Source organism: Lithobates pipiens, unplaced genomic scaffold (assembly GCF_037356315.1).
Source record: "Lithobates pipiens isolate NorthernLeopardFrog02 unplaced genomic scaffold, aLitPip1_a1.2 Scaffold_22, whole genome shotgun sequence".
Taxonomy (NCBI): Eukaryota; Metazoa; Chordata; class Amphibia; order Anura; family Ranidae; genus Lithobates; species Lithobates pipiens.
Window position 1 is genome coordinate 12,600,746 of NW_027507784.1, and position 26,369 is coordinate 12,627,114.

General features: G+C 43.4%; 1 protein-coding gene across 1 annotated transcript; it reads left to right on the forward strand.

Moving 5' to 3' along the window:
• The first annotated feature begins 4,063 nt into the window (after nucleotides 1-4,063).
• On the forward strand, nucleotides 4,064-26,034 carry LOC143925602 (interferon-induced very large GTPase 1-like). Its single transcript, XM_077450075.1, has 2 exons — nucleotides 4,064-6,123; nucleotides 20,249-26,034. The coding sequence occupies exons 1-2, from the start codon at nucleotides 4,077-4,079 to the stop codon at nucleotides 24,928-24,930; spliced, it is 6,729 nt and encodes a 2,242-aa protein (XP_077306201.1). The 5' UTR covers nucleotides 4,064-4,076; the 3' UTR covers nucleotides 24,931-26,034.
• Nucleotides 26,035-26,369: the final 335 nt, after the last annotated feature.

Below are 26,369 nucleotides of genomic sequence, written 5' to 3' on the forward strand. Positions count from 1 at the left end.
CCTGGAACGCCTACAAAGCACAACTGGTTCTGAGGACAGAGCACTGGAAGAGGCCATGGAGGAAGAAGAAGAGGAGGGGGTGGAGGAGAGAGGTGTGTCACAACCAATAGTAGCATTTTGGAGGCGTGGTGGAACAACCTCCAACACTACTGCACCTTGTCCTGCATCCTTCCCAGCTACCAGAAGAGTGACCCAATGGGCCGTGAAAGACAGGTAACGTCCCTGTCCATGCCTGCTGGACCATGAGTCAGCGGTAATATGCACCTTAAAGCCGCGTACACACGGGCGGACTGTCTGGCCAACTAAGTCCGTCAGACAATCCAACAGACAGTCCGTCCTACTTTCGAATGAACGGACTTGACCACACACGATGAACAAACAGTCCGCTGAAAGCTTGCGCGATGACGTGTACAGCACGTACGACGGGACTAGAAATACGACGTCCAATACACTGCAATGCAACCTTTCGCCGTGTAAATCCTTTCTGAGCATGCGCCATACTTAGTCCGTCCAACTTGCCTACTCACGAGCGGACTGTCCGCTGAAACCAAAGTTGGACGGACTGTATTACGGAAATTCCGAAAGACTTAGTCCGCCAGACTGTCCGCTGAAAAAGTCCGCTGAAGCCCACACACGAGCGGACTGTCCGCTGAAATGTGTTTCAGCGGACTAAGTTGGACAGACAGTCCGCCCGTGTGTACGCGGCCTACCGCTGACCGCCCTGTCCAGCGAGGCAAGGACATTGCCTTCCACATGCCGGTAGAGAGCCGGAATCGCCTTCCGTGAGAAAAAGTGGCGTTTGGGGACCTGCCACTGAGGAACCGCACATTGTACAAACTCACGGAAGGGGGCCGAGTCTACCAACTGAAAAGGCAGCAGTTGAAGTGCTAGCAATTTAGCCAAGCTAGCATTCAACCGCTGGGCATGTGGATGGCTGGGAGTGAACTTCTTTCGCCGGTCCAGCAGCTGGGGCAGGGACATTTGCCTGCTATAATTGGACGTGGGTGTACTGCTAGCAGAGTGCCCGGAAGCACTTGGCTGTGACACACCTAATTCTACACCTTCATTCCTCTTAGAGCAGGTTTCAGAGAGGACTGAAAGTCTAGTGGGGTTGGAGATGCCAGCTGATGAGGAGCAAGGAGAGGTCCGCTTTGTTCTTTGGTGTGGGTCTTTGAGGTACACTTGCCAACGAGCTGCATGGCAGGTCAACATATGTCTGGTCAAGCATGTGGTACCCAAGCGGCTGATGTTTTGGCCACGCGAGATACGCTTGAGACATATGTTGCAAATAGTAGCGGTGCGATCTGATGCACTCGTCTCAAAAAAGGCCCACACCAAAGAACTTTTAGAATAACGCGCAGAGGCAGCGCCCTGCACAGGCGGAGCTCTGCGGTGTGATTCAGTCAGTGTGCTGCCCCTAAGCTGGCCCCCGGAGGGCATCCTGCCTCGTTGGACATGTGCCTCCTCCTCCTCCTTCCAGGCACCCACGTGGAGTCAGTGCCCTCATCATCCCCTCCCTCTTCATCGCTGTAGCAAACCTGGCAGTATGCTGCAGCTTGTGGAACATGACTGCCAGATTGCTGTCCTTCTTGAGCATCCCCTCTCTCTGCGCTCACGTTACTGCCTTCCTCTAGCTGAGTGTCATCATCAGAGCCCACAAAACACTGGGCATCCTCCTGGAGCATGTACACAACACTGTGCTCAAAGAGTTTAGGAGACTCCTCAGGAGGACGTGGTGGGTCTAGGGAAGGAGTCACTGATGATGACATTGAGAGGAGGGAAGACGATGCGTTGGCAGCTGCTTTGCTAGTACCCTGAGACTGGGTGAGAGAGGATGAGGAGGATGAAGAGGGCTTGGTCATCCACTCTACCAAGTCGTTGGCATGTTGCGGTTCAACATGTCCAGCTGCCGAAAAGAAGGACAAGCGTGTCCCATGGCCACGAGCTGATGACAATGCACCGCGTCCACGACCAGCACTGTTGTCTCTAGACACAGAGCCTGCTTGCCCTCTTTTATCGGCTCGTGCCTGTCTGCCTCTCCTTGCTGGCCTTCCAGACATGGTAATGGCCTGAAGGGAGTTGGGTAAAACAGCAGTGTAATGGAGTCACACAACACCCACCAAGCCCTGCAGATGGCTCTATTAGAGAACAGCAATAAACGGTAGATACCGGTGTATATTGTGCTGGAGTCACACAACACCCACTAACTCCTGCAGATGCCTTTATTATAGAACACCAGAGATAAAGGGGTATACTGTAATTGAGTCACACAACACCCACTAAGCCCTGCAGATGGCTCTATTAGAGAACAGCAATAAAGGGTAGATACAGGTGTATATTGTGCTGGAGGCACAAAAAACCCACTAACTCCTGCATATGCCTTTTTTATAGAACACCAGAGATAAAGGGGTATATACAGATGTATACTGTGCTGTGCTGGAGGCACACACAACTTCCAATAACTCCTGCAGATGGCAAGTGGGCTCAAATAGAGAAGAGCTATGTAGGTGGATATAGCGGTGTGTACTGGGTACAGAGCTCTATTATAAAAGATAGATCACTAGCTATATAGGTGAGGTGAATATAGCGGTGTATACTGCGGTCAAGGTACACAGACAACAACCACTACACAACAGCAAGATCGAAAATCGGCCGAAAACAATCGGTGTGTACTGTGTTGAAGGTACACAGAACACCCACTAACTGCTTCAGACGCCAACACACTACACTAGGCCGCCGCACTGGCGGCCTTATATAGTGTGGGGCGTGTACTACACAGCCTGAGCTATAATTGGCCACAGGCATCCTGCCTGTGGCCAATCATGGCTCTCCTCTCTGCTGGCGCTGTGATTGGCCAAGCATGCGGGGTCACAGTGCATGCTTGGCCAATCATGAGCCAGCAATGCACTGCGATGACGCAGTGCATTGTGGGCCGTGAGCGCAACACAAATTTGGCGCGAACGGCCCATTACGTTTGGAATTCGCCGAACGGGCGAACAGCCGATGTTCGAGTCGAACGTATGTTCCACTCGAACACGAAGCTCATCCCTACTCGGGAGTAATAGCAGAATGTGTTTTGGGGTGTAATTTGTGGTATGCATATGCTGTGTGTGAGAAATAAACTGATAATATGACAATTTTGTGAAAAAAAAAAGTAAAAAAAATCTTGATTTTGCAAAGAATTGTGGGAAAAAATGACAACTTCAAAAAACTCATAATGCCTCTTACTAAATACCTTGGAATGTCTTCTTTCCAAAAAAGGGTCATTTGGGGGGTATTTGTACTTTTCTGGCATGTTAGGGTCTCAAGAATTGAAATAGGCCATCAGTACTTCAGGTGTGATCAATTTTCAGATATTGGCACCATAGCTTGTGGACTCTATAACTTTCACAAAGACCAAATAATATCCACCAATTTGTACTTATTTTTACCAAAGATATGTAGTGGTATAAATTTTGGCCAAAATTTATGAAGAAAAAATTACTAATCTGCTAAATTTTATAACAGAAACAAAGAAAAATTAATTTTTTTACAGAATTTTCTGTATTTTTTCCTTTATAGCACAAAAAAATTAAAAACTGAGCGGTGATTAAATACCACCAAAAGAAAGCTCTATTTGTGTGAAAAAAGGACAAAAATTTTCATATAGGTCCAGTGTTGCATGACTGAGTAATTGTCATTCAAAATGTGAGAGCACCGAAAGCTGAAAATTGGTCTGGTTATTAAGGGTGTTTAAGTGCCCAGTGGTCAAGTGGTTAATGCACCTTATTTGTATGCACTACAAGTTATGACTACAAGCACATACTCTGGTCTTTGGTAAATTAGTATTTATATTGTTTGGCAGACATTTTGTTCATGCTTTCCTCATATGCTAGCATATAGTGATTTTTTTTTAACTAACAGAAACATCTAAATGTAAAATCCTAAGGATGTCAAGCATATTCTATTGACACAGATTTTTGTTTGTTTTACGCATGTGATTCAGCAGGTCAGTATTATAAGGATATTCAGATCTCAAAGACTGTTTTCACTTTTTCTTATATTTTCTCCCCAAAGGTTATCTGAAAACTGGGAACATGAATAACAGCAAAGTGAAAGTGGCTGTGAGGGTCCGTCCTCTGAATCAGAGGGAAGATGGACTAAACTCAGAGTGTGTTGTTCGGGTCAGTGGAAACCAGATTACCCTTCTGCCACCCATTTCCTGCAAGGAAAAAGAGAGAAAAGAACCTCATATCTTCACATATGACAACTGTTTCTGGACAAAGGATAAATATGATACTGGGCAGGAGGACGTTTTTGAACATCTCGGAGATGGAGTTCTTGAGAACATATGGCTTGGTTACAATGTGTGTATCTTTGCTTATGGCCAAACAGGATCAGGAAAAACATTTTCAATGATGGGGACAGATGACCAACCTGGTATTGTGCCAAGAATCTGCACTGCTTTATTTAATAAAGAGTCCAGTGACTTGGAAGCCATCAGGATTGAGGCCTCTTATTTAGAGATATATAATGAAGAGGTGAGAGATCTTCTCAGGTTGGAAAAAAAGCAAACAAAACTAAGAGTTAGAGAAGATCGACTACTGGGTCCATATGTAGAGGAGTTATCTTGTCATGCTGTTCAAAGCTATGAAGAGATAAAATTGCTGCTGGACCAAGGTAACAAACACAGGGCCATTGCAGAAACCAAGATGAATGAGCAGAGCAGTCGTTCTCATGCCATACTAGCACTGACCGTTACACAAACACGCCACAAAATGTCACATGATCACAAGTCTGGAGCCTCCAGAGAGTTGGTGAGTAAGGTCAGCCTGGTAGATCTGGCAGGAAGTGAGAGGTCCTCCAAATCTGGAGCCCAGGGCAGTCAGCTTAAGGAATGTTTTAATATCAACAAATCCCTCTTAACTCTCGGTCTAGTCATAAATTCATTGGCTGAAATCTCAGAAAATAAAAGGAAGAGTCAACACGTGAAATATAGAGACTCTGTGCTCACCTGGCTGCTAAAGAACAATCTTGGAGGAAACAGCAAGACGATTATGTTGGCCACAGTCAGTCCTGCAGCAGATAATTATCAGGAAACGCTTTCTACCCTAAAATACGCAGAGAGCGCCAAACGAATAGTCAACCAAGCCGTGGTCAATGAGGATGTGAAATCCAAAGCCATAGAGGAGCTACAGGAGGAAATAAAAAGACTCAGAGAGCAGCTTACAACAACAGAGCACGTGAAGGCAGAAGTAATAAAACTCAAGTCACAGTTGGAGGAAAAGGAAAATCTTCTCAATGTTCTGCAAACCTCATGGGAAGAAAAGCTGAAAAGGACCGAGGTTGCCACAAAGGAATGGCAGAAGAATTTAGAGAACATGGGCATCATTCTTAAAAAACAGAATGTCACATTTAGTAATGAATGCTATCTTATCCAACGTGATACATTAATTATCCATAATATAAATGATATCACCAAGATTGGCTCTGGACCTTCTCAAGACATCCAGATCTCTGGTCCTGAGGCTGAATGTGAACACTGTGTGATCAGGAAGACAGAAGAAGGAGAGGTTTTTCTAACTCCAGTCAACAACTCAAAAATCTATATCAATGGCTGCTTATCTAAGACAAAGACCCAGCTGTGGCATGAAGATAAAATACATATAGGAACAAATGTATTTGATTTACAGCAACCTAGCAGACCAAAGCCAGAATATATGAAGACAAATGTTTCATCCGAAGCTGAGGCTCAAACATATGATGAACTGAATACAGAAAAGGGCAGGTCATCCATATTATCTGAAAGAGAAGGCAGGAATAGTAACATGATTGAGAATGAGAAATCCAAGACTAAATCAGCATTTTACAAGGCAACTGAAAGCTCCGCACCAACCATTCCAGCCTCTGATGATGACCTTAACTCTAATGAGTCAAACAGTCAACCTATTGATATGAAAGTTAATACCGCCAAATCGGAATATCTGGAGATAGGTGATGGCACAGAAGTACAAGACTTCATGGTTCCATGTTCACCGCAGTATGGTGAGGCCAGTTCTCAAACTTCTGAAATTTTAGGAAACAATAATTGCTTGCAGAGCACTCAAGATCTGGAAGATAATGCTAATTTACCAAGGTATTTTATTTATTTATTTTACTGACACGTGTAATAGTAAATTGCAGGTGACACAGTATATGACCCATAAAGGCATATATCAGAAATTAATTTCATTTTGGGTATCCTGTAAATACTGGTGAAAATTCTTACTAAACTAGGCAGCAACTAAGTCAGATCTTTGTATCTGGGCAACCATATTGCTAATTTTCTTAAACTCCAGTATTCTAATGGTTTAACTTGAAGATATTTTGCATGGGTGCCACAAAAAACATGAAAAAAAAGTTAAATACATGCAGTTATGAATTGAAAAATGCAAATGAGTGCTAAAACTACCATCATAGCAGCCAGTTAATTTGCTCTGGGGGTAGTGTGGGCACTGAGGGCTTGGCTATCTCTAACAGTACCAAGGCGTTAACTTGATTTTTTTTTAATTATAACTAACTCCTGTAGGAAGACCTGTTTTCTTGCTTGTAAGTGTAAAGTTTATGTCCATAGTATTCCACGTCTGATTTGCAATTTTTTTGATTTCATACTTAAAGCATAGAATTGTAGATGTTCTGTCCGTTTTAAGGAACAATGGGAAACGTCGCTCCAGACTCATTTTACGGACCTGCAGTGGCAAAACGCATGTATTTTGGCACATAAGTGCTCTATTAGCACTAGGCTACAGGAAAACTCTTATAAGCTCTTGTCACAATGGTATGCCACCCCAGAGAAAGTAAAGAGATGGTACCCTGCTTCCACAGACCTTTGCTGGAGGTGTGGTGAGGCTAAAGGAGACATGTTGCACATATGGTGGAATTGCCCCCGGATTTCTGTATTTTGGGGAAAAATTTGTGATCTAATTTTACGCATTACGAACACGACCCTACAACTGACACCGGCATGTTGCCTGCTACATATTTCTGATTGTCCCCTTGGTAGATACAAAAGGTCCTTAACAAAGCACCTCCTTATTGCTGCTAAGTCCCTGATCCCTAGGTATTGGAAGTCGACTTCAACTCCATCAGTTGAAGAATGGCTGAGGGAAGTAAACCATATATTTGCACTGGAGGAGACTCTGGCTATAGCCAATGAATCTTCTGAAAAATTTCACAAAACTTGGTCCCCATGGGTTCAGTTTAAATATTCAGATGCATTTGATAGCTTGTCCACGGGTTGAGGGCTCCTCGACCTTAGCAGATCGTCTAACTAGGCCTCTGGCCCATATCGGAAGGCGTTGGTGAGAACTCCTCTGTGAAGGCTGCCTTGGAACACAGTCTTGCTCCTTCTTTATTTCTATTTCTTCTCTATTCTTTTCTATCCTCCTTTATGTCCCCCTATACCTCCCCCCCTCCCTTATTAACCACTTGCTTACTGGGCACTTAAACCCCCCTCAGTCCCAGACCAATTTTCAGCTTTCAGCGCTGATGCACTTTGAGTGACAATTGCGCGGTCATACAACACTGTACCCAAATGAAATTTTTATCATTTTTTTCCCACAAATAGAGCTTTCTTTTGGTGGTATTTAGTTACAGCTCAGAGTTTTATTTTTTGCTAAACAAACAAAAAAAGATGCAAAAAAAAAAAAATCATGTTTTAATAGTTTGTTATAAAATTTTGCAAACGGGTAATTTTTCTCCTTCATTGAAGTGCGCTGATTAGGCGGCACTGATAGGCTGCATTGGTGGGCACTGATGGGCTGCATTGGTGGGCACTGATGGGCTGCATTGGTGGGCACTGATAGGCTGCACTGGTGGGCACTGATAGGCATAGTTAAGGCGGCACTAATAGGCACAGATAAGGCGGCACCGATGGGCACAGATAAGGCGGCACTGATGGGCAAAGATGGGCACAGATAAGATGGCACGGATGGGTGGCACGGATAAGTGGCACGGATGGGTGGCACGGATGGGCACTGATAGGTACCACAGATAGATGGGACTGATGGGCACTGATAGGTGGCACTGATAGGTGGCTCTGATAGGTGGCACTGCTGGGCACTGATGGGCGGCACTGCTGGCCACTGATGGGCGGCACTGATGGGCGGCACTGGGGTGCAGCACCTTTGAGGCAGATTTTGGGTGGCACTGTGGGTGGTACTGCTGGGTGGCACTGTGGGTGGCACTGTGGGCACTGCTGGGTGGCACTGTGGGCACTGCTGGGTGGCACTGTGGGCACTATGGGCACTGCTGGGTGGCACTGACAGGGGGGCACTTACTTTATTTCAGGATGGCACTGCGGGTGGCAGGTGGGCACTCGCAGGGGGCAGGTGTCCGCTTGAATTGTTGGCCGTGATCGGGACTAATGTCCCGAACACGGCCGCCGGCGATCGGCTTTTTTTTTTTCTCCTCGCGCTGTCAGCGCGAGGAGGAATACTAGCCGATTACCGGCTCCGTTTTATCACATGATCAGCTGTCATTGGCTGACAGCTGATCACGTGATAAGGGGTCGGGATCGACCCCTTACACGGATCGGTGATCAGGCGAGTCTCACGGACTCGCCGATCACAGAGCGCGCCGCGCGCGCCCCTCAGGGGGCGCGCAGGCCGCTCGTAACCGGGACGACGTCAATAGACGTAGTCCTGGCAATCTAGGTCCGCGCTAATGCCGTCATTTGGCAATAGCGCGGATCTGTAGTGGTTAAACACGTAACCTACAGATAAGTTGTGTTATCAGTTCTCAGGATATTGTACTGTTTATGAAGGCGATGTTACATAAGTCTTTCCGGTATTCCTTTTTACGAGTGATGTCTCAGTTGGTTTCAGATCCAGAGTCCATGTTTATGTCAAAGTAACCGGAAGACATTTATAATTGTCATGCAATATTTGTTTACTGAAATTGCATAATGTGATTTCTTTTGCCTGTTATGTTACTTCACGTGAATAAAAAAAATGTTATTGGAAAAAAAAAAAAAAGAAGAATTGTAGATGTTCCTGGCCTCTGCTGTGTCCCGGCCAACCACAGCATGAATACCTAATACAGAAAAAAATAAAATTAAATAAAGATAAATGTGTATGAACATAACAATTAAAAAACATTACTACTATGGTGTAGCACAGGCCATAAACCGATGGAAAGAGTAGATTTTTGTGAACGTACCCCCTTAAAATCAGCAGATTCTAGGCCAAACACTGATAGTGGGTGGATCCTAATGGGGATAGATGTTCCACAAAAAAAGTTAAAAGCTGTTTTACTTGCCAAAAGATTTGCATGCCTGTCCACCTAGGCCTGTTGCTTTGCACTTTTTACTCTGCTTAATCAAATTATGGTCTCTTATTTCTTGATTGAAATTACCATGCCATGTGCCATTAGTATGTAGCATTTTCCCCCGGAATGAGCCGCTGGGGTTTGGGTCCCCTGACACCGAATTACATTGACCCTTCCAGCAATTCCACACCCCCCACCATACCAAGGCTGAAGAGAGAATATTTATTTGTGCAATGCACACAGCAAATTAATAAACACAATGGAAATAAGAGAAAAAAAAAGTACAATAACAGATACCAATGTAGCGCTGGCTCCTGACGAGCACACACTATGTGTTTTTCAAAGTTAATGTTCCTGAAACCACAGTTGGGTTTTAGGGCCAATTATGTTAAATTATGGTCTGTGAGGGGTTAGCTCGGCAGCAGGTGTGTGTGACCCCCTGGATGGGTTCACAACACAAAATCAGGCACAGCAGACAGCGTTGTAGGTGCAAAAAACAAAAGATCCGGTTTATTTATGCTACATGCAGTGATACATATAACAGCCAAACAAAAATAAAACATGAAAATAAATCCTGGTCAGCTTGACCTCTAACTACACACTTAGATTCCCTGTCTAACAACTGGGTGCAGCCTTGTGCTGCACCAGTCCCTGTCTCTGTTGTAGAGGTTTGCCACACAGGCGTTAACTCACCGCACAGAACAGATATCACACTCCCCAGTCTATACAACACAAAACTGGTTCCAGGATGGAGCATCTCCCTAAGCATGCTGGGGTTTTTTGTAGAGGTCTTAATGAGCCCATTTACTTCAGCTGGGCTCATTAACTCTTTCCCTCTAGTTGTACAAGTCTGCATAAAGCCTGAATCTAGGGCACACAAATTTCCCATCCTGGATACAACCAGGTGACTTTACCTGCCTGCTGCCACATACCCCCCCCCCCCCCCCCCCTCTTGTTTCAACCTTGGGGTTGTAACACAAGCAGCCAGACACGCATGTATCCGAGACAAAGCATCCACATTCCCCATTTTAACACCAGGGCGATGCTTAACTGTAAAGTTAAATTCTTGTAGGGCCAGGAACCCCCTATTTACCCTTCTATTGGTCTCCTTGTTCTGAGCCATCCACTTTAAAGGAGCGTGATCAGTCACCAGGTCAAAGTGCCTACCTAGCAGATAGTACCGAAGGGAATCTAGAGCCCACTTCACTGCTAAACATTCCTTCTCAATCGTGGAGTAATTTACCTCATGGGACTTCAACTTCCTGCTGAGGTAAATGACTGGGTGCTCTTCCCCGTTCCAGACCTGGGATAACACTGCTCCTAACCCAACGTCTGATGCATCAGTTTGTACAACAAAGTCCTTAGAGAAGTCTGGTGAGTACAACACTGGCTGGCTACATAAGGCTGTTTTTAAGGACTGAAATGCTTCTTCAGCCTCTGGGGACCATTTAACCATAACAGACTCTTTCCCTTTTGTCAGGTTGGTGAGGGGCACAGCCTGAGAAGCAAAATGGGGAATGAATCGTCGATAATAGCCAGCGATTCCCAGAAAGGCTCGTACCTGTTTCTTGCTGTTGGGACGTGGCCAACTCTGTATGGCCTCGACTTTATTGACTTGGGGTTTTATCACCCCCCTCCCAATAGTGTACCCAAGATATTTGGCCTCCTCCTGTCCAATGGTACACTTCTTTGGATTGGCCGTAAACCCAGCTTCCCGGATAGAGTCTAGGACTGCTTGTACTTTTGGCAAATGTGAGACCCAATCTGTGCTATGGATAATCACATCATCCAGGTAAGCTGCAGCATATTTCTGATGGGGCCTCAGAATCTTATCCATTTTCCGTTGAAATGTTGCCGGTGCATTCTGTAACCCAAACGGCATTCTCTTATATTGGAATGCCCCATCTGGGGTTACAAACGCAGTTTTCTCCTTGGCCGACTCGGCCAGGGGAATTTGCCAATACCCTTTGGTGAGATCAAGAGTTGTCATATATCGGGCTGTTCCCAGCCGGTCAATCAACTCATCTATACGCGGCATGGGGTAGGTGTCAAATTTTGTAACTTTATTCAGTTGTCGAAAATCGCTACAAAACCGCCAGCTCCCATCAGGTTTGGGCACTAGTACGATAGGACTGGACCAGTCACTCTGGGACTCCTCTATCACACCCAATTCCAGCATCCTTTGAACCTCCCCACGTATTGCCTCCCGTCGGGCCTCTGGTATTCTATAAGGTTTTAGTTTTACCCTTTCTCCTGGCGGGGTGATAATGTCATGCTCTACGCCAGATGTTTGTCCCGGCAGCTCAGAGAAAATCTCTTTGTTACGAAGTACAAACTCTTTAACCTCCTGTTGTTGGGCTTTCGATAAGGTGTCTGCTATTCCAACCTCAGGAACTAAGCAATCAGGCTGTGCTTGTGACAAAGTCTCTGCGACTAGGGATTCCCTATCCCTCCAGGCTTTCAGCAGATTGACGTGATAGATCTGCTCCGGCTTTCGCCTTCCTGGCTGTCTAACCCTGTAGTTCACCTCACAAATTTTTTCAATTAATTCGTATGGACCTTGCCATTTGGCCAGAAATTTGCTTTCAACCGTAGGGACTAGCACCAAGACCCTATCCCCTGGGGAAAAAGTACGGGTCTTGGCCCCACGGTTGTACACTCTCTGCTGTGCTAACTGCGCTTGGGTCAAATGTTCCTTTACGATTGGCATTACCTGTGCAATTCTATCTTGCATCAGGGCGACATGCTCAATCACGCTCCTGTGAGGAGAACTCTCATTTTCCCAAGTTTCCTTGGCGATATCCAGCAGCCCTCTGGGGTGTCTCCCATAGAGCAACTCGAAGGGTGAGAAACCCGTAGAGGATTGGGGTACCTCCCTAATGGCAAACATTAGATAGGGTATTAGACAGTCCCAATTCTTTCCATCTCTATCCACCACCTTCTTTAACATTTGTTTAAGGGTTTTGTTGAATCTTTCAACCAACCCATCTGTTTGGGGGTGATACACAGATGTACGCAATTGCTTCACTTTGTACAACTTGCATAGTTCTTTCATAACCTTGGACATAAAGGGTGTACCTTGGTCCGTAAGCAGTTCCTTACAAATACCCACGCGGCTAAAAACAAGAGATAGCTCTTTGGCTATGGTTTTGGCCGAGGTATTTCGAAGAGGAATTGCTTCCGGATAACGGGTGGCATAGTCCAATATAACCAAAATGTACTGATGCCCCCTAGCAGACTTCATTATCGGACCTACCAAATCCATTGCGATCCTCTCAAAGGGGACCTCAATGATAGGAAGAGGTACCAGTGGGTTACGGAAATGTGGCATAGGTGCCGACTTCTGACACACAGGGCAGGAGGAACAATAATTTTCTGTTTCCTTCATGACCCCAGGCCAATAGAATCTCTGCAGTACCCTCTCTCTGGTTTTCTCGGCCCCCAGATGACCTCCCAGAATGTGCCCATGGGCCAATTCTAACACCAACTTCCTGTAAGGTTTGGGCACTACAAGTTGCTCAATGGTTTTTTCTGCCCTTTGAGCCACTCGATACAGCAGGTCCCTTTCCATAGTGAAGTAAGGATAAGTGCAAGTCTTATCTGGGTTCACTAACTCGCCATCTATTTTCACCACATTTTCCCGTGCCTTTATTAGGGTGGGATCTTTTAACTGTTCTTTGGCAAAATTTTCCCTGTGAACCTCAAGATCTGAAAATTCCACAGACGGCATGTTTTCATCTGAAGATGTTGGCTCCTCCCCAGTTTCTCGAGTTTCCCCCGCCAATACCGACAAGGGAAATTCAGGAGAGTCCTCACCACTCCCAGAGGAATTCTGGTCATCTTCCTGGTCTATAGGGGCACCAGTGGGGGGCTCAGGACAATCCCAGAGTTCCCAGAATTTTGGAAAATCCCTTCCCACAATAGCATCATGTGGTAAGTGAGACACTAACCCCACTTGATGAGAGAGGTTACCTTTGGGGGTCTCAAAAAACACCGAAGTTACAGGATACTCTCGGGTGTCCCCATGTACACAAATAACAGCCACCCTGTTCTTCCCAGAGACCTCTGTAGTAACTAATTCAGCTTTTATCAATGTTACCAGGCTACCTGAATCCAGCAACACATCAACATTTCTGCCATTAATACACATTTTACATAAATGTTTCTCAGGTCCCCGAATGGCAGTGCATGCAACTGTCGCAAACAGCGACTGACGTCTCTCCCTTATAAAGTCACATTGCATAGGTTCATCCACAACGGGGCAATTGGCTGCAATATGTCCCTCTTGCCGGCAACGGTAGCAAATAATCTTTTTCGCTGTCTCTTGCAGCATGGGCTTCCTGGGCTGCTCCCGCCAGACCTTAGGTAGAACTCCCACCCTCTCACTCTCTCCACCCTCACCCCTTGGAGTCATCTTACCCGCCACTGGGGATGATCTGGTCTTAGGATGGAAAGTCCATGAGTCCCTGGAAGAGGTGGTCAAGTTCTCTGTAGCCAAGTACCTCTCAACCAGATCCACAAGTTTATCTGCATTTTCTGGGTCTCCATGGCTTACCCATTTTTGGGTGGCAGTAGGAAGAGCTCTCAGGAAACGATCCATAACCACACGTTCCACAATGTTTGGTGCGGTCAAAATCTCTGGCTGCAGCCACTTCCTGCTCAGGTGAATGAGATCATACATTTGAGATCTGGGGGGTTTTCCAACCTGAAAAGTCCAATTATGCACACGCTGAGCCCGGACGGCCAGGGTGACACCCAGCCTTGCCAATATTTCTGTTTTTAGTACCACATAGTCTTTTGCTTGGTCAGGCTCTAGGTCATAATAAGCTTTCTGCGATTCCCCAGTTAACAGAGGGGCCACCAGTCCAGCCCATTGTTCCTTAGGCCACTTTTCCCTTTCAGCAGTCCTTTCAAATGTGGTCAAAAACACCTCCGGATCATCCTCTCCAGTCATTTTTGTCAGTAAACGGCTCACACCAAAGGATGCGGTATTATTGTAACCACTTGCTTCATTGGTCTGCGGACGTTGCTGTATCAATGTCTCTATTTGCTGTTGAAAACTCTGCTCTTGCTTCTGCAACAGGTCTATGAAGCGGGCTTCAGATCGCTGCTGGGCTTGTTGCTGAGCTTCCAAACTCTGCTGCAAAGTTGCATTTGTCTGCTGCTGATTTGCATTTGTCTGCTGCTGGGCTTGTTGCTGAGCTTCCAGACTCTGCTGGTGAGCTTTCTGCTGAGCTTCCAGACTCTGCTGGTGAGCCTTCTGCTGAGCTTCCAGACTCTGCTGTTGAGCTGCAAGGCTCCTTTGTAAACCCGCATTTGTTTGCTGCTGATTTGCATTTGCTAGAGCCAGCTGTCTCAGTATCTCTTCCATGCTGGCCTTAAAAAAAACCTGCCAAAATTCTCCACCAACTGTGAGGGGTTAGCTCGGCAGCGGGTGTGTGTGACCCCCTGGATGGGTTCACAACACAAAATCAGGCACAGCAGACAGCGTTGTAGGTGCAAAAAACAAAAGATCCGGTTTATTTATGCTACATGCAGTGATACATATAACAGCCAAACAAAAATAAAACATGAAAATAAATCCTGGTCAGCTTGACCTCTAACTACACACTTAGATTCTCTGTCTAACAACTGGGTGCAGCCTTGTACTGTACCAGTCCCTGCCTCTGTTGTAAAGGTTTGCCACACAGGCGTTAACTCACCGCACAGAACAGATATCACACTCCCCAGTCTATACAACACAAAACTGGTTCCAGGATGGAGCTTCTCCCTAAGCATGCTGGGGTTTTTTGTAGAGGTCTTAATGAGCCCATTTACTTCAGCTGTGCTCATTAACTCTTCCCCTCTAGTTGTACAAGTCTGCATAAAGCCTGAATCTAGGGCACACATATTTCCCATCCTGGATACAACCAGGTGACTTTACCTGCCTGCTGCCACAGGTCTCAGTATCAGTCTAGCTGGAACTGCACTGAGTTCTCTTGGGCCGCAGGTGTTGCTGTCACCGCCGACAAGTATGAGAATGCAGTTTAGCTAGGTGTATTGGATACCCTTCTTTCTCTCAGAACCAGCCTAGTGGGAGTGTTTATCCTACTGTGCATTCCAGGAGAAGGTATTTAAGGTACTGAGATCACGTGTTTCGGGGTTCCGGTTCAGTCCAGAAGATACTTTCTGTATGTTTGGTCCTGGTCCTCCTGACCAGCTCTCATGGCCCTCCTGGCCTGGGGTGTGGATCCATGCAATTCCAAGTCTCGGGCTGGATAGCCCGAGGCGAAGCAACTGCAGGGACAGGCCCGAATGGATATCGGGGCTTAATCATCCAAAAGTGGTCTGGTGCCGTCTCATTTAAGGAGAGGCCCAGAAGCACTCAGGGGAAGACTCCTCGGGAGAGGGCCATGCACAAGGCTGGTTTCTCTGAAGTAACCTGGAGGCTGAGTTGAAGGACACTAAATGGATTTACACTATGATAGCTCTCTAAAATTTGTCTAAGTCCCTCAGTTACATACTGTACAAGTCTGTGGCAGAGACTTTTGCTCAAGTGTTCTACATACAATTCTGTGACAGAGACTTTTCATTTACTTAACACCTTTCCGGCTGCTAGGCCTAGTGAGAGGAGGTCTATCCGGGGGTGGTGAGAAGCCAGCTGTGAAATGGTAATTCTCTGGATTTTTACAATAAAGGGACTTTCTGATTTTGCAGTTCCAAAGTACCTGAACTTTCTTGCTAACCCTCTACCCTAAGTAAAAAGGAAGATAAAGTATCAGTTTCTACATTTCTTTGGGCCATCTACCACGGGAAACCCTAGATGGAGACGAGGTGAAGAAGGTAACGATAAGCCCAATAAAACCAGCAGCTCCTTCGGGGGTTAGTGCTACACCAATATTGGGTAACTTTATAGATACCTGGAAGACCAAATGTCTCTTCTCCATAAGCCCTAAAACCAGGGAGGTCCTAACTAAGGATTGGTTCTAAAAACTAAAGGTCTGTTAGGATCTCTAAACCCCCCCCCCCCCACTGGACATTGGGGCCCAAAGTTCCAGCGTTGGAGCACCTAGACTTGAGTGAAGCCCACAATACTGGGTGTAAGTACCCAAACTATATCCTGAAAATAGGTGACACTGTCCCTTTAAGCAGCATGCAGGAATTTTTGGCCAGTGGCCTCTCACCATTAGTGATAAACCAAAATGCCCTAGGTGCAGAAGTTTGGATGCCAAAGCAGAATCAGAAGTTTGAATGCTAAGCTTTAAACCCCCTTTGAAATCAATGGGAGATAAATCTGCCAAATTAAAAATACCAATTTTCTGGGCTATTAGTCAGGGGGGAGTCCAAAAATAGCATGGTGGTTGGGCATTACCCTGAGGAACATGAAACAATGCAATACATATGTAAAAAGGTCCATAGGACCAGAAGCAGCACATTTTTTTTTATTTTTTTTAAACGCTTAAAGTGGGAAAAAAATACCCATTTCCTTTAAATAACGTGCCTGGGGGTGTCCTAATCCTTCCTGTGAAGGGACGTATCTCTGTGATTTACAGAAAGTGTTGCAGCAGCGCTGACATTTACAAAGGAATACAGTAATGCAATTAAATAATTGGGTGACCTTTGGAAGGGTCTTTCTTTTTTTTTTAAATAAGCTGGTAATGAATGTCATTTCCCGGCAACTTAAACTCTATTATATTTTTCTCTGTAAATATCACTTTTGCAGTAGCACATTACATAGCAATAATGAAAAAAATAAAATTTGCTTAGAGTCTCCCTCCAAAATACATACCAGACCCTTTGAGTCTGGTATGGATTTTAAGGGGTTGCTTGCAAAAAAAGGGTGAGGTCCCCCAGGAAATCAATACCAGACCCTTATTTCAAAAATGCAGCCTAGCTGTCCAGAAAAGGATGGAGAGGAGGAGCATCCCCCCCCTTTCTGAACCATATCAGGCTACAAGCCTTCCTGCCCTCAGAAGTTGGCACCCCCTTCCCTAGCAAATCAACTTGACCCCATGTTGACGAGGATAAGGGCTGCCTCTGGAAGCCCCCTTTAATACTGTTTATTTGCCATATGTGTCCCATAGGGGAGATTTTCATTCACTTCCTGTCCCATAGGCAAAACAGGAAGTGAGAGAAAATCCCTCCAAAGTCTGGGAATCCCAGGCTGTCACCAGAACTAGTGTTCCCAATGGAAAGTTTCTCCTCTACTGTTCTGGTGTCAACAAAAAAATTGAGATTTTCTTTACTTTCACTTTAAATGATTTGACATGGATAATTTAGTGGAGCAGCACAGAAGGTAGTTTAGACTAGGGCTACTCCTTTTTTCCTATATTTGTTTTTGGTATTTCACCAAAATATGACAAATATGTGACTCATTTCCCAAATATTTTCCATGGAGCTTTAGTTTTTTTATAGAATCTATAGGGAAGATGTGCTTTGTTATCCCACAAGGGAGAACTGTCAGGGCTGACACCACAGATTGGGATTGCAGTTCATCAGAGGCACCATTTTCAGCTCAAACAGGAAGTGAAGACCACACTGGATTGCTGCCGGGATTGGCAGGCATTTTGCCTGTACATTTAGTATTTATCTCCATATCAAATCCGTGGGAGATGTGCATGGGTTGCAGAGATGTACTGAATGTTTTTTTTTTTTTTCTTTTTTTAATTGGCCCTGACACATTATAAACTTTAAGGTCCAAAATTTCAGTAACAATTTCGTTCAGATAGTTTTAGGTTATCGTAATTAAATACTCTGTCCTTTTTTTTCAGTGATTTTTCAAACAAATCAAGAAAAGAAATTCAAAATGGTGAGTTATAAATAATTATGAAATCAACAGAGAACTACAAAATACAGAATAATTGATGAAAAACAACAATATGGTATAATTTATGAAACTAATTATTAAATACCACTTACAAAAAAAAACTATTATTCAAGCCCTAAAGACTCTATAAAAAATCAGAAATGATGTACAATCACCTGGAGGTGCCTGATTACATAGCATAAATACAGAAATAGGGTGGTGAGGGTCTGGATCCTAATGTTCATAAGTGCCAACAATAGGTCTGATGCAATATACTGATTAGGGATGAGCCGAACCCCCCCAGTTCGGCTCGCACCAAAACATACCGAACAGGCAAACATTTGGCAGAACACATGAACACCGCTAAAGTCTATGGGACACGAACATGAATAATCAAAAGTGCTAATTTTAAAGGCTTATATGCAAGTTATTGTCACAAAAAGTGTTTGGGGACCCGGGTCCTGCCCCAGGGGATATGTATCATGCGGAAAAAAAATGTAACCACTTAAGGGCCGAGCCTATTTCTGAGATTTGTTGTTTACAAACAGTTAAAAACTGTTTTTTTGCTATAAAATGACTTAGAAGCCCCAAACATTATACATTGTTTTTGAACACCCTAGAGAATAAAATGGCTGACGGCTTCGGTAAGAGGCAGAGGGCAAGGGATATATAGGCTATAGAAGAATTTTAATGTTGGTTGGCTAGTAATAATAATTAATACAATTATTACTAGTGTCATACAACATTAGAATTCTACTATAGCTTGTAGGCGGAACATTCCACCGGACATGTACGCTTGCGGTGTCGTACAGTTTAGCTGCTCCGTGGAATCTTCTTAGAACATTCGACAGACACCATAAGCCTTCAATGACAGATTCCACCTTAATTATTTCGGATTTTCAGATGAATGCATTTTTTTAACAAAAGGAACTAAATAAAAAGGAATTTAGGGAGTAACTAAATAAATGTATTTTTCGGATGAAAACGAAATTCTGAAATTAAATATTTTGGTGTGCACATATCTAGAATTTTCTGGCTTTGATGTCTATGGGAGGAAGTATGCCCTGGAGTTGGCATCTATGGAACAATTTTCATTAACAGAAAAAAAAGGGGCTAATGGCAAAAGATGTGCGTGTTTCTTTGGGTGCCACATCCAAGAATGCAGAATCAGAAAGTGAAAAAAAAATTTACTTTCTGAATTTTCATTAACAATACCATTACTTTAGGGCATTCTCCAGATTTGCTCAGGCATTCTTCATCCCATTGACCTGCAAGACTGGGACATTGTTCTTAGCCCTTGTACACACGGTCGGACATTCCGACAACAAAATCCGTTGGATTTTGTCCGAAACTTGTGTTGCATACACACAGTCGGACAAAGTTGTCGGAAAATCCGATCGTACGGAACATGATGACGTAATATCATTACGACGGGACTACGTTCAGGCTAGTAGCCAATAGCTTTGGTCTAGGAATTTGATCTGAGCATGCGTGGCACTTTGTCCGATCGGAATTCTCTACAAATGATCGGATGAAGTCCAATCGGATCATGCTGTCGGAAAATTTTATAGCCCATCTCTAAAACTTTGTTGGTCGGACATTCCGACGGAAACAGTTCGATGGAGCCCACACACGGTCGGATTATCCGACAATACAATCCGATCGGACATTTTCTGTTGGAATGTCCGACCCTGGGCTTACACTAACCATGAAGGAAGAGCATTTTTCCTGACATGGACACTGTTACCAGGGCATTCTTTCTCCCACAAACACAGACACTGGGGTGGTATCCATGGGAGAAAGAACATCTCAGCGTTGGTGTCCTTTGGAGAAAGGAATGTCTAGGTGTTGGTGTCAGTGGGGAACCCTTTCTTAGCCTAGGCAACTTCCCCTGTGTGGAGGCTCCATATTTACGTTGCTGAAGCTAATACTGATGTAGGTGTCAGACCTATGTAGAGATAGTTACAGGAGATCACTCTGTTTGACAGTGCTGGCACAGGTCCCCTCAATCAACTGGAAAACAGCCCAGGTCTATTAGATCCAGAGTTGTAATGAAATCCTGGGACACTCATTTATTTTTTATTGATTACATTTAATAAATACCAACCTACAACTCATAATATGTACAAAAGTGTTCCTGATGTTATTTTTATTGAAGATAATTACATCTATTTCCAGAGAAAGAAATTCTGTTCAAGGAGAAGATGAAGATGCTGTTGGAGAAGATGAAGATTGGCACTGAACAAACCTCAAAACTGACTCTACAGAAAGTTCTTGAAATTGGCCCAGAAAGTTTAATGACAGATGAGCCTTGTGATGATAACGCATTATGGTATTTTGTAAGAAGGTTGATGTCACTAAATGGGGAAGCCAGAAACATAAATACGCTTTTTATTAAATCGGAGGAGAGTGAGAGTGAGAGTGAGAGTGAGAGTAATAAGGATGACAGCTTTACATTGCTTTTTGAAAATGATTTACAAAATGATATCCACCCTCTTGATGTGGTTTTTGTTGCCTTTCATTGCTCAGACCATTTCCTGCAGCAAGAAATGATATCCAAAATGTCAATGTGTCAGTTTGCTGTCCCTCTGCTGCTGCCTGATGTTGATGGCCCAGAATGCACCTTCATGCTGTGGGCAATGAGAGGCATAGTAAAGAAATGGAGACCTCAGTCATTATCAGACAGCAAAGGATTTATGGAGGACAGCTTGGTTAATGTCTCGATGCCAACGATCTCATTTGTAAGACTGGGGAATTGTAGGCTATCCAAGTCCAAAATGTTAAATCACCTTCTGGGCACATCACAACACCAACATGAACATTTTATCCACAGGGATATGGAGGGTGGAAATGCTCCAAGAAAAATATCAGACGGGTTGGTGGAAATTTCCTGGTATTTTCCTGGTGGTAAAGGTAAATTTCCAGAGCCGGTGGCTTTTACAAATCTTCGAGGAGAACTTGAGTCTAATGTGAAGAAGTTTGACTTTCTGACAGAAATCTCATCAGTCGTTGTGATTCTTACAGATGGTATCAGTAAGGACCAATACGAGCTGTTAAAGAAGTATAACAGCCACAATACAAAATATCTCTTGATAATTAGCCCAGAGGACACCAGGATGATGGAGGACACACGGGAAAGACTAAATCTCTTGACACCTGTGCTAAATTTAACCAAAGACAATGTTTTATCAATTCCAAGAAATGCAAATGAGACAAAGGCTGTTTCGAAGATTTATTCATCACTTCTGTCAAAAGTTCAAAATAATATCAAAACTCTCAGTCTAGAAACACTGGCAAAACAAGCCTCCAGACATGGGATCCGAATAGATGAGGACTTTGAGGAATGTCAGAAAGCACAATTGACAGCAAAAGAAATAACAGATGAAATAGAAGATGTTGAGAAATACAAGAAAGAAACAATGAAACTACAAGCAAAGCCGCTGAAAGAAATGGCCAAATTAGAAAAGGAGATGTGCCAAATGAAACGACAAGGGAATAGTAATGGGGAGAAATACAAATCTGACCTCAGAAAAAAATGTGAAGTAATAAGACAAGAGCAATGGAATTGTAACATTTCTAGTGGAATATCCAAATTTGTAAATGCAATCACCTCAATAAATACATCAGAAAAGTTCTATTTTTTACAGTGGTTAAAATTTCATCTTGATGTTAAGGCAAGAAAATGCCTTTACCCTTTACGAGCTCAATATAAAGAAACATGTCATTTGCCTGACAAGCAGGCGGAGCTGACCAAATTGGATCAGAGGATATCTGACAGTTCTCTGGGCATTGAGCACTTTTTGAGAGAAGTGAGTCAGTTCTATGAAGCCTGGTATTATATGGGAAGAAGAGGGAAATTAGACATAAACTTTGCATCTCTTCCAAGGATAGCTGCAGATCTTCTGTTGGATGGGTTTCCTCTGGAGCTTATAGATGGAGATGCGTCCAGAATTCCCTTACAATGGGTAAAAGATGTACTGTGTGAGCTGAACAAGAAAGTCAAAGGAAAAGACAGTCTGAGAGTGATAACAGTTCTTGGGGTGCAGAGTACAGGGAAATCCACCCTTCTGAACACCATGTTTGGGTTGCAGTTCCCGGTGGCCAGCGGACGATGTACACGAGGAGCCTTCATGACTCTTCTGAAAGTGAAGGAAAATTTCCAGAGTTACTTTATGTGCGAGTTCATTTTGGTGATTGACACTGAAGGATTGAAAGCTCCAGAGTTGGATTCTCTTGATGGCAGCTATGAACATGATAATGAATTGGCGACTCTAGTGATTGGATTGAGTGACATCACCCTAATTAACATGTCCATGGAAAATACAAGTGTAATGAAAGATATTTTACAAATTGTCATCCATGCTTTTCTTAGGATGAAACAAATTGGGAAAAAACCCAACTGCCAATTTGTCCATCAGAATGTGAGTGACGTATCGGCTCATTCCATGAACATGAGAGGGAGGAAGAAGCTGATGGACCAGTTAGATGAAATGACCAGAACTGTGGCAGCTACAGAGAAAAATACACAGTTTAAAAGTTTTTCTGATATCATGGAGTATGACCTAGAACACGACAACTGTTATATTGCTGGTCTGTGGCATGGAGTCCCACCAATGGCTTCAGTCAACAGTGCATACAGTGAAAATGTCAATGAACTCAAACAAAAACTGCTAAAGCTAATGCGAGACAGGCATAATAAGACACAAAACATTAATGAATTCATTTCATGGGTATCTGACTTGTGGAGTGCAGTAAAACATGAAAACTTCATATTTAGTTTCAGAAACAGCTTGATAGCAAAAGCCTACAACCAGTTATCTATAAAATATTCTGAACGTGACTGGAAATTCAATAAACTGATGTATGAATGGTTAACCGAATCTGAGACAACGATCAAGAATCAGTCTGCTGCAACTCTGGAAGCCAAAGCCAATGAGTGTAAAAAAGAAGCAGAATGTATTCTCACAAGAGAGGGGGGAGAGATTGTAGCTTGGCTGGAAGAGTTTTTCAGTAAAGAGACAGATGGGGCCCAACTAATAAAATACAAATCGGACTTTGTGATCAGTGCTCAGAACTTGAGAAAAAGTCTTGAAATATCTTCAATCACCAAACTTAATGAAACTATTCAGATCCGAAAAGATAACATCCGTGTAGAAGATGTATGCAGTCAGCAAATTGAAAGAATTGAACAGCAGGTCTCCAACTTTATAGAAGAGCGTAGACAGAGAAAACACGAGCCGAGCAATGCTGAACTGGAGAAGGAACTTGAAAGAATCTGGAATAATACAGCAAAAGATCTAAAGGTTAGTAATCGGAAAGAGCGTGACATTGAGGGAGAGATGTTACTAGTGCTCACCAAGGACATGAAAGAAAGAGGTTCTGCTGTTAATGAAAAAATACAGAAGACAAAACATTTTCCCAAACCCAAAAAACAACAGAATCCATCATTGTTTAGCCAAGAGTACACAACTGTAAGTTACCAATACAAGAAATGGAAAGGGGATTTCCGATATGAAGATTTTTTCCAGAATGTGTTGCATAAATGTATTAATTATTATTCAAAAAAGAAAACACAAATAGACGCCGATTATGATGACACATACTGCAGGGAAATATTGAAGATAATTGATGAACACTGTAAAAATGATGATGCAATGAATTATTTTTCAGCTGATCGTGAATTCGATTTGAAGTTGACCATTTTGGGACACGTTCTTGATGGTTTTCAGCAGATGCATTTCAATTTTTTACAAAAGGATGACCCCCATGCTAGGCTCAATTCACTGAAACCAGTATACTTTGATTCATTCAAAAATGCTTTTCAGAAAAAAAATGAGAGCAAGAGCCTCGCTGAACGAGTCTGTGAAAACATTTTTAAACCATCGCTAACTGATCACATTAACAGAAAACTGGGAATAGAAATGGTAGATGACATCGTAAATAGCAAAGATTCAGAAAAATACACCTCTCGAATGTTTTTCCAGTTGATGGTTCTAGAGAACCTCCTGGAGGAAGACAATTTCAAAAACTATGTAAACTATTCAAGTGACTATAAAAACTTTGCAAAATCCTGGATAACTAACTATATTGTAAAGGAATATAAAAATATAAGTACTTTACAAGTCAGAATTCTGTCTAATATCATGGGACGGGTCAGATCTAGTCTTAACAATCCTCCAGCTTTAAACCTTAAAGATGTTTCAGATTTTTTGTCCCATCTGTGTGAGAAATTGAACAGTGATCTGGTGATACCACAGCAGACAATGAAGGCGATCATTTCTCAAAATTCGGCAGCTATTGAGGATTTTATTCATTATATGAGGCTCAGTCTGACTGATACAGAAGCAGAGATCCGAGCAGAACTGGAATCTCTGAGTACAGAAGATGTTCTTTCCAGACTTGTAGTGAAGCCTCAGGATGAACTGTTCAAGAAGGTGTTTGGGTGCGGGAAGCAATGTCCTTTCTGCAAAGTCCCCTGTGAGGCTGGAGGGACAGACCATGAGGAGCACTTTGCATCCGTACATCGCCCAGATGGACTAGGACGTTACAGATGGAGCGCAACAGAAGTTCTTAGTCATGACATTTGTACTACCTCTGTGGTTGGCAATGGGACATTTAAGAATGAGCTCACAGAATGGAATCCTCATCCCTACAAGGATTATAGAGATTTCTACCCAGACTGGAAAATTCAACCTGATGAGAGTATAGAAGCTTCTGACTACTGGAAATTCATTCTCAAAGAGTACAATGAGCAGTTTGCAGCAGAGTATAATGCTAAACCAGCCAACTATCCTGAAGAATGGAACAAACTGACCAGAGAGATGGCAAAGAAAAGTCTCCAGAAAACCTTCAATATGTAATGGGACACAATGAAACATATGTCTCTCATCTAATATGTGTGCAATGCCCCGTTTATGAAGAAAGCCAGAGTGACATTAATTTGATTATTCACATGAAAATCTACTTCAGGCTCAGACTTATGTTTTCATTGTGTTTCACTTATTGCTCTTTCTCCTTCATGTTTATGTTTATTTGAAGTCCATTTAAACATATGGCCAATAGTTTGCGGACTACTTATAACTACACCTATATTGGCTTGTTGAACATCATATTACATCGCAATGGGGGGTTGTTTACTAAAGGAAAATCCACTTTTCACTGCAAGTGCACTTGGAAGTAAAGTCACTGTAGATCCGAGGGGGACATGCAAGGAAAATATAAAACATCATTTTAGCTTGCACATGATTGGATGATAAAACCAGCAGAGCTTCCACTCATTTCAGATCTACCCCTTAAATTCAGAGCGACTGCACTTCCAAGTGTATTGTCAGTGCACTTGGAATTGCACTTGCAATGCAAAGTGGCTTTGCCTTTCGTAAATAACCCCCCATGAGAATTAATAAACAGTTACCCACTTTCCCCTCTTCTGGGAAAATATTTCACATGATTTTGGAGGGTGTCTGTGGGAATCTGTGGTGCCATCAGTGAGGTTAGGTACTTATGTTGATGAGGATCACCATCAGCATTCAAATTCCTTCCGTGGGTGTTCAGCAGGGTTGAGGTCAGGGCTCTGCGTAGGACACCCAAGTTCACCCACAACAAACTGGTCAAATCATTTTTTGTAATTTTGTATTAGTGATTTTACAATGTTACAAAGCAACCTTATAACAAATAAGCATAGCCATTTGACATATATTCATAAAAAAAAAAAAAAAAAACTGAAAAAACTCAGAGACCAGAGTAGGACATTAATGTGCCACATGCCTTGATGAATAACATTTAAGGAAGCATAATATATTACACATCACATGTACTGGATTAAAAGATGAAGACAGTAAGACATGGACAATTCCAATGCAAAAGGTATTAAACGTGGGAACTAAATCCCCTGGGAGAAGGGGGGTACACCAGAAAAATAAAGGAGGCCCAAGTAAATTGAGGCAAAACATTACAATCAGAAGAGTTCAGAGTGAATGCGTAAAAACCAAAGGGTGAATAATCCAATAGATGCCATTTGTCATTGAATAAGTCTCACTCCATTCTCTGTATTGTCAAAAGTTGTGTCAGGGACAAGGGTGTAGCAGACACCCAGTGAAACTGTATCAGTTGTTGAGCTCAAACCTTGTCTTTATGGAGCTTTGTGCAGAGTCATCCTGGAACCAAAAAGGACATTACAAGACTTGCCACAAGGCTGAAAGCGCAGGGGAAGTCTACAACCACCATCATCCAAAAGAACATCTGTGAGGTCAGGTACTGGTGATGATGAATAAGACCTGGCTCACGAATGGTGCAAAAGTCC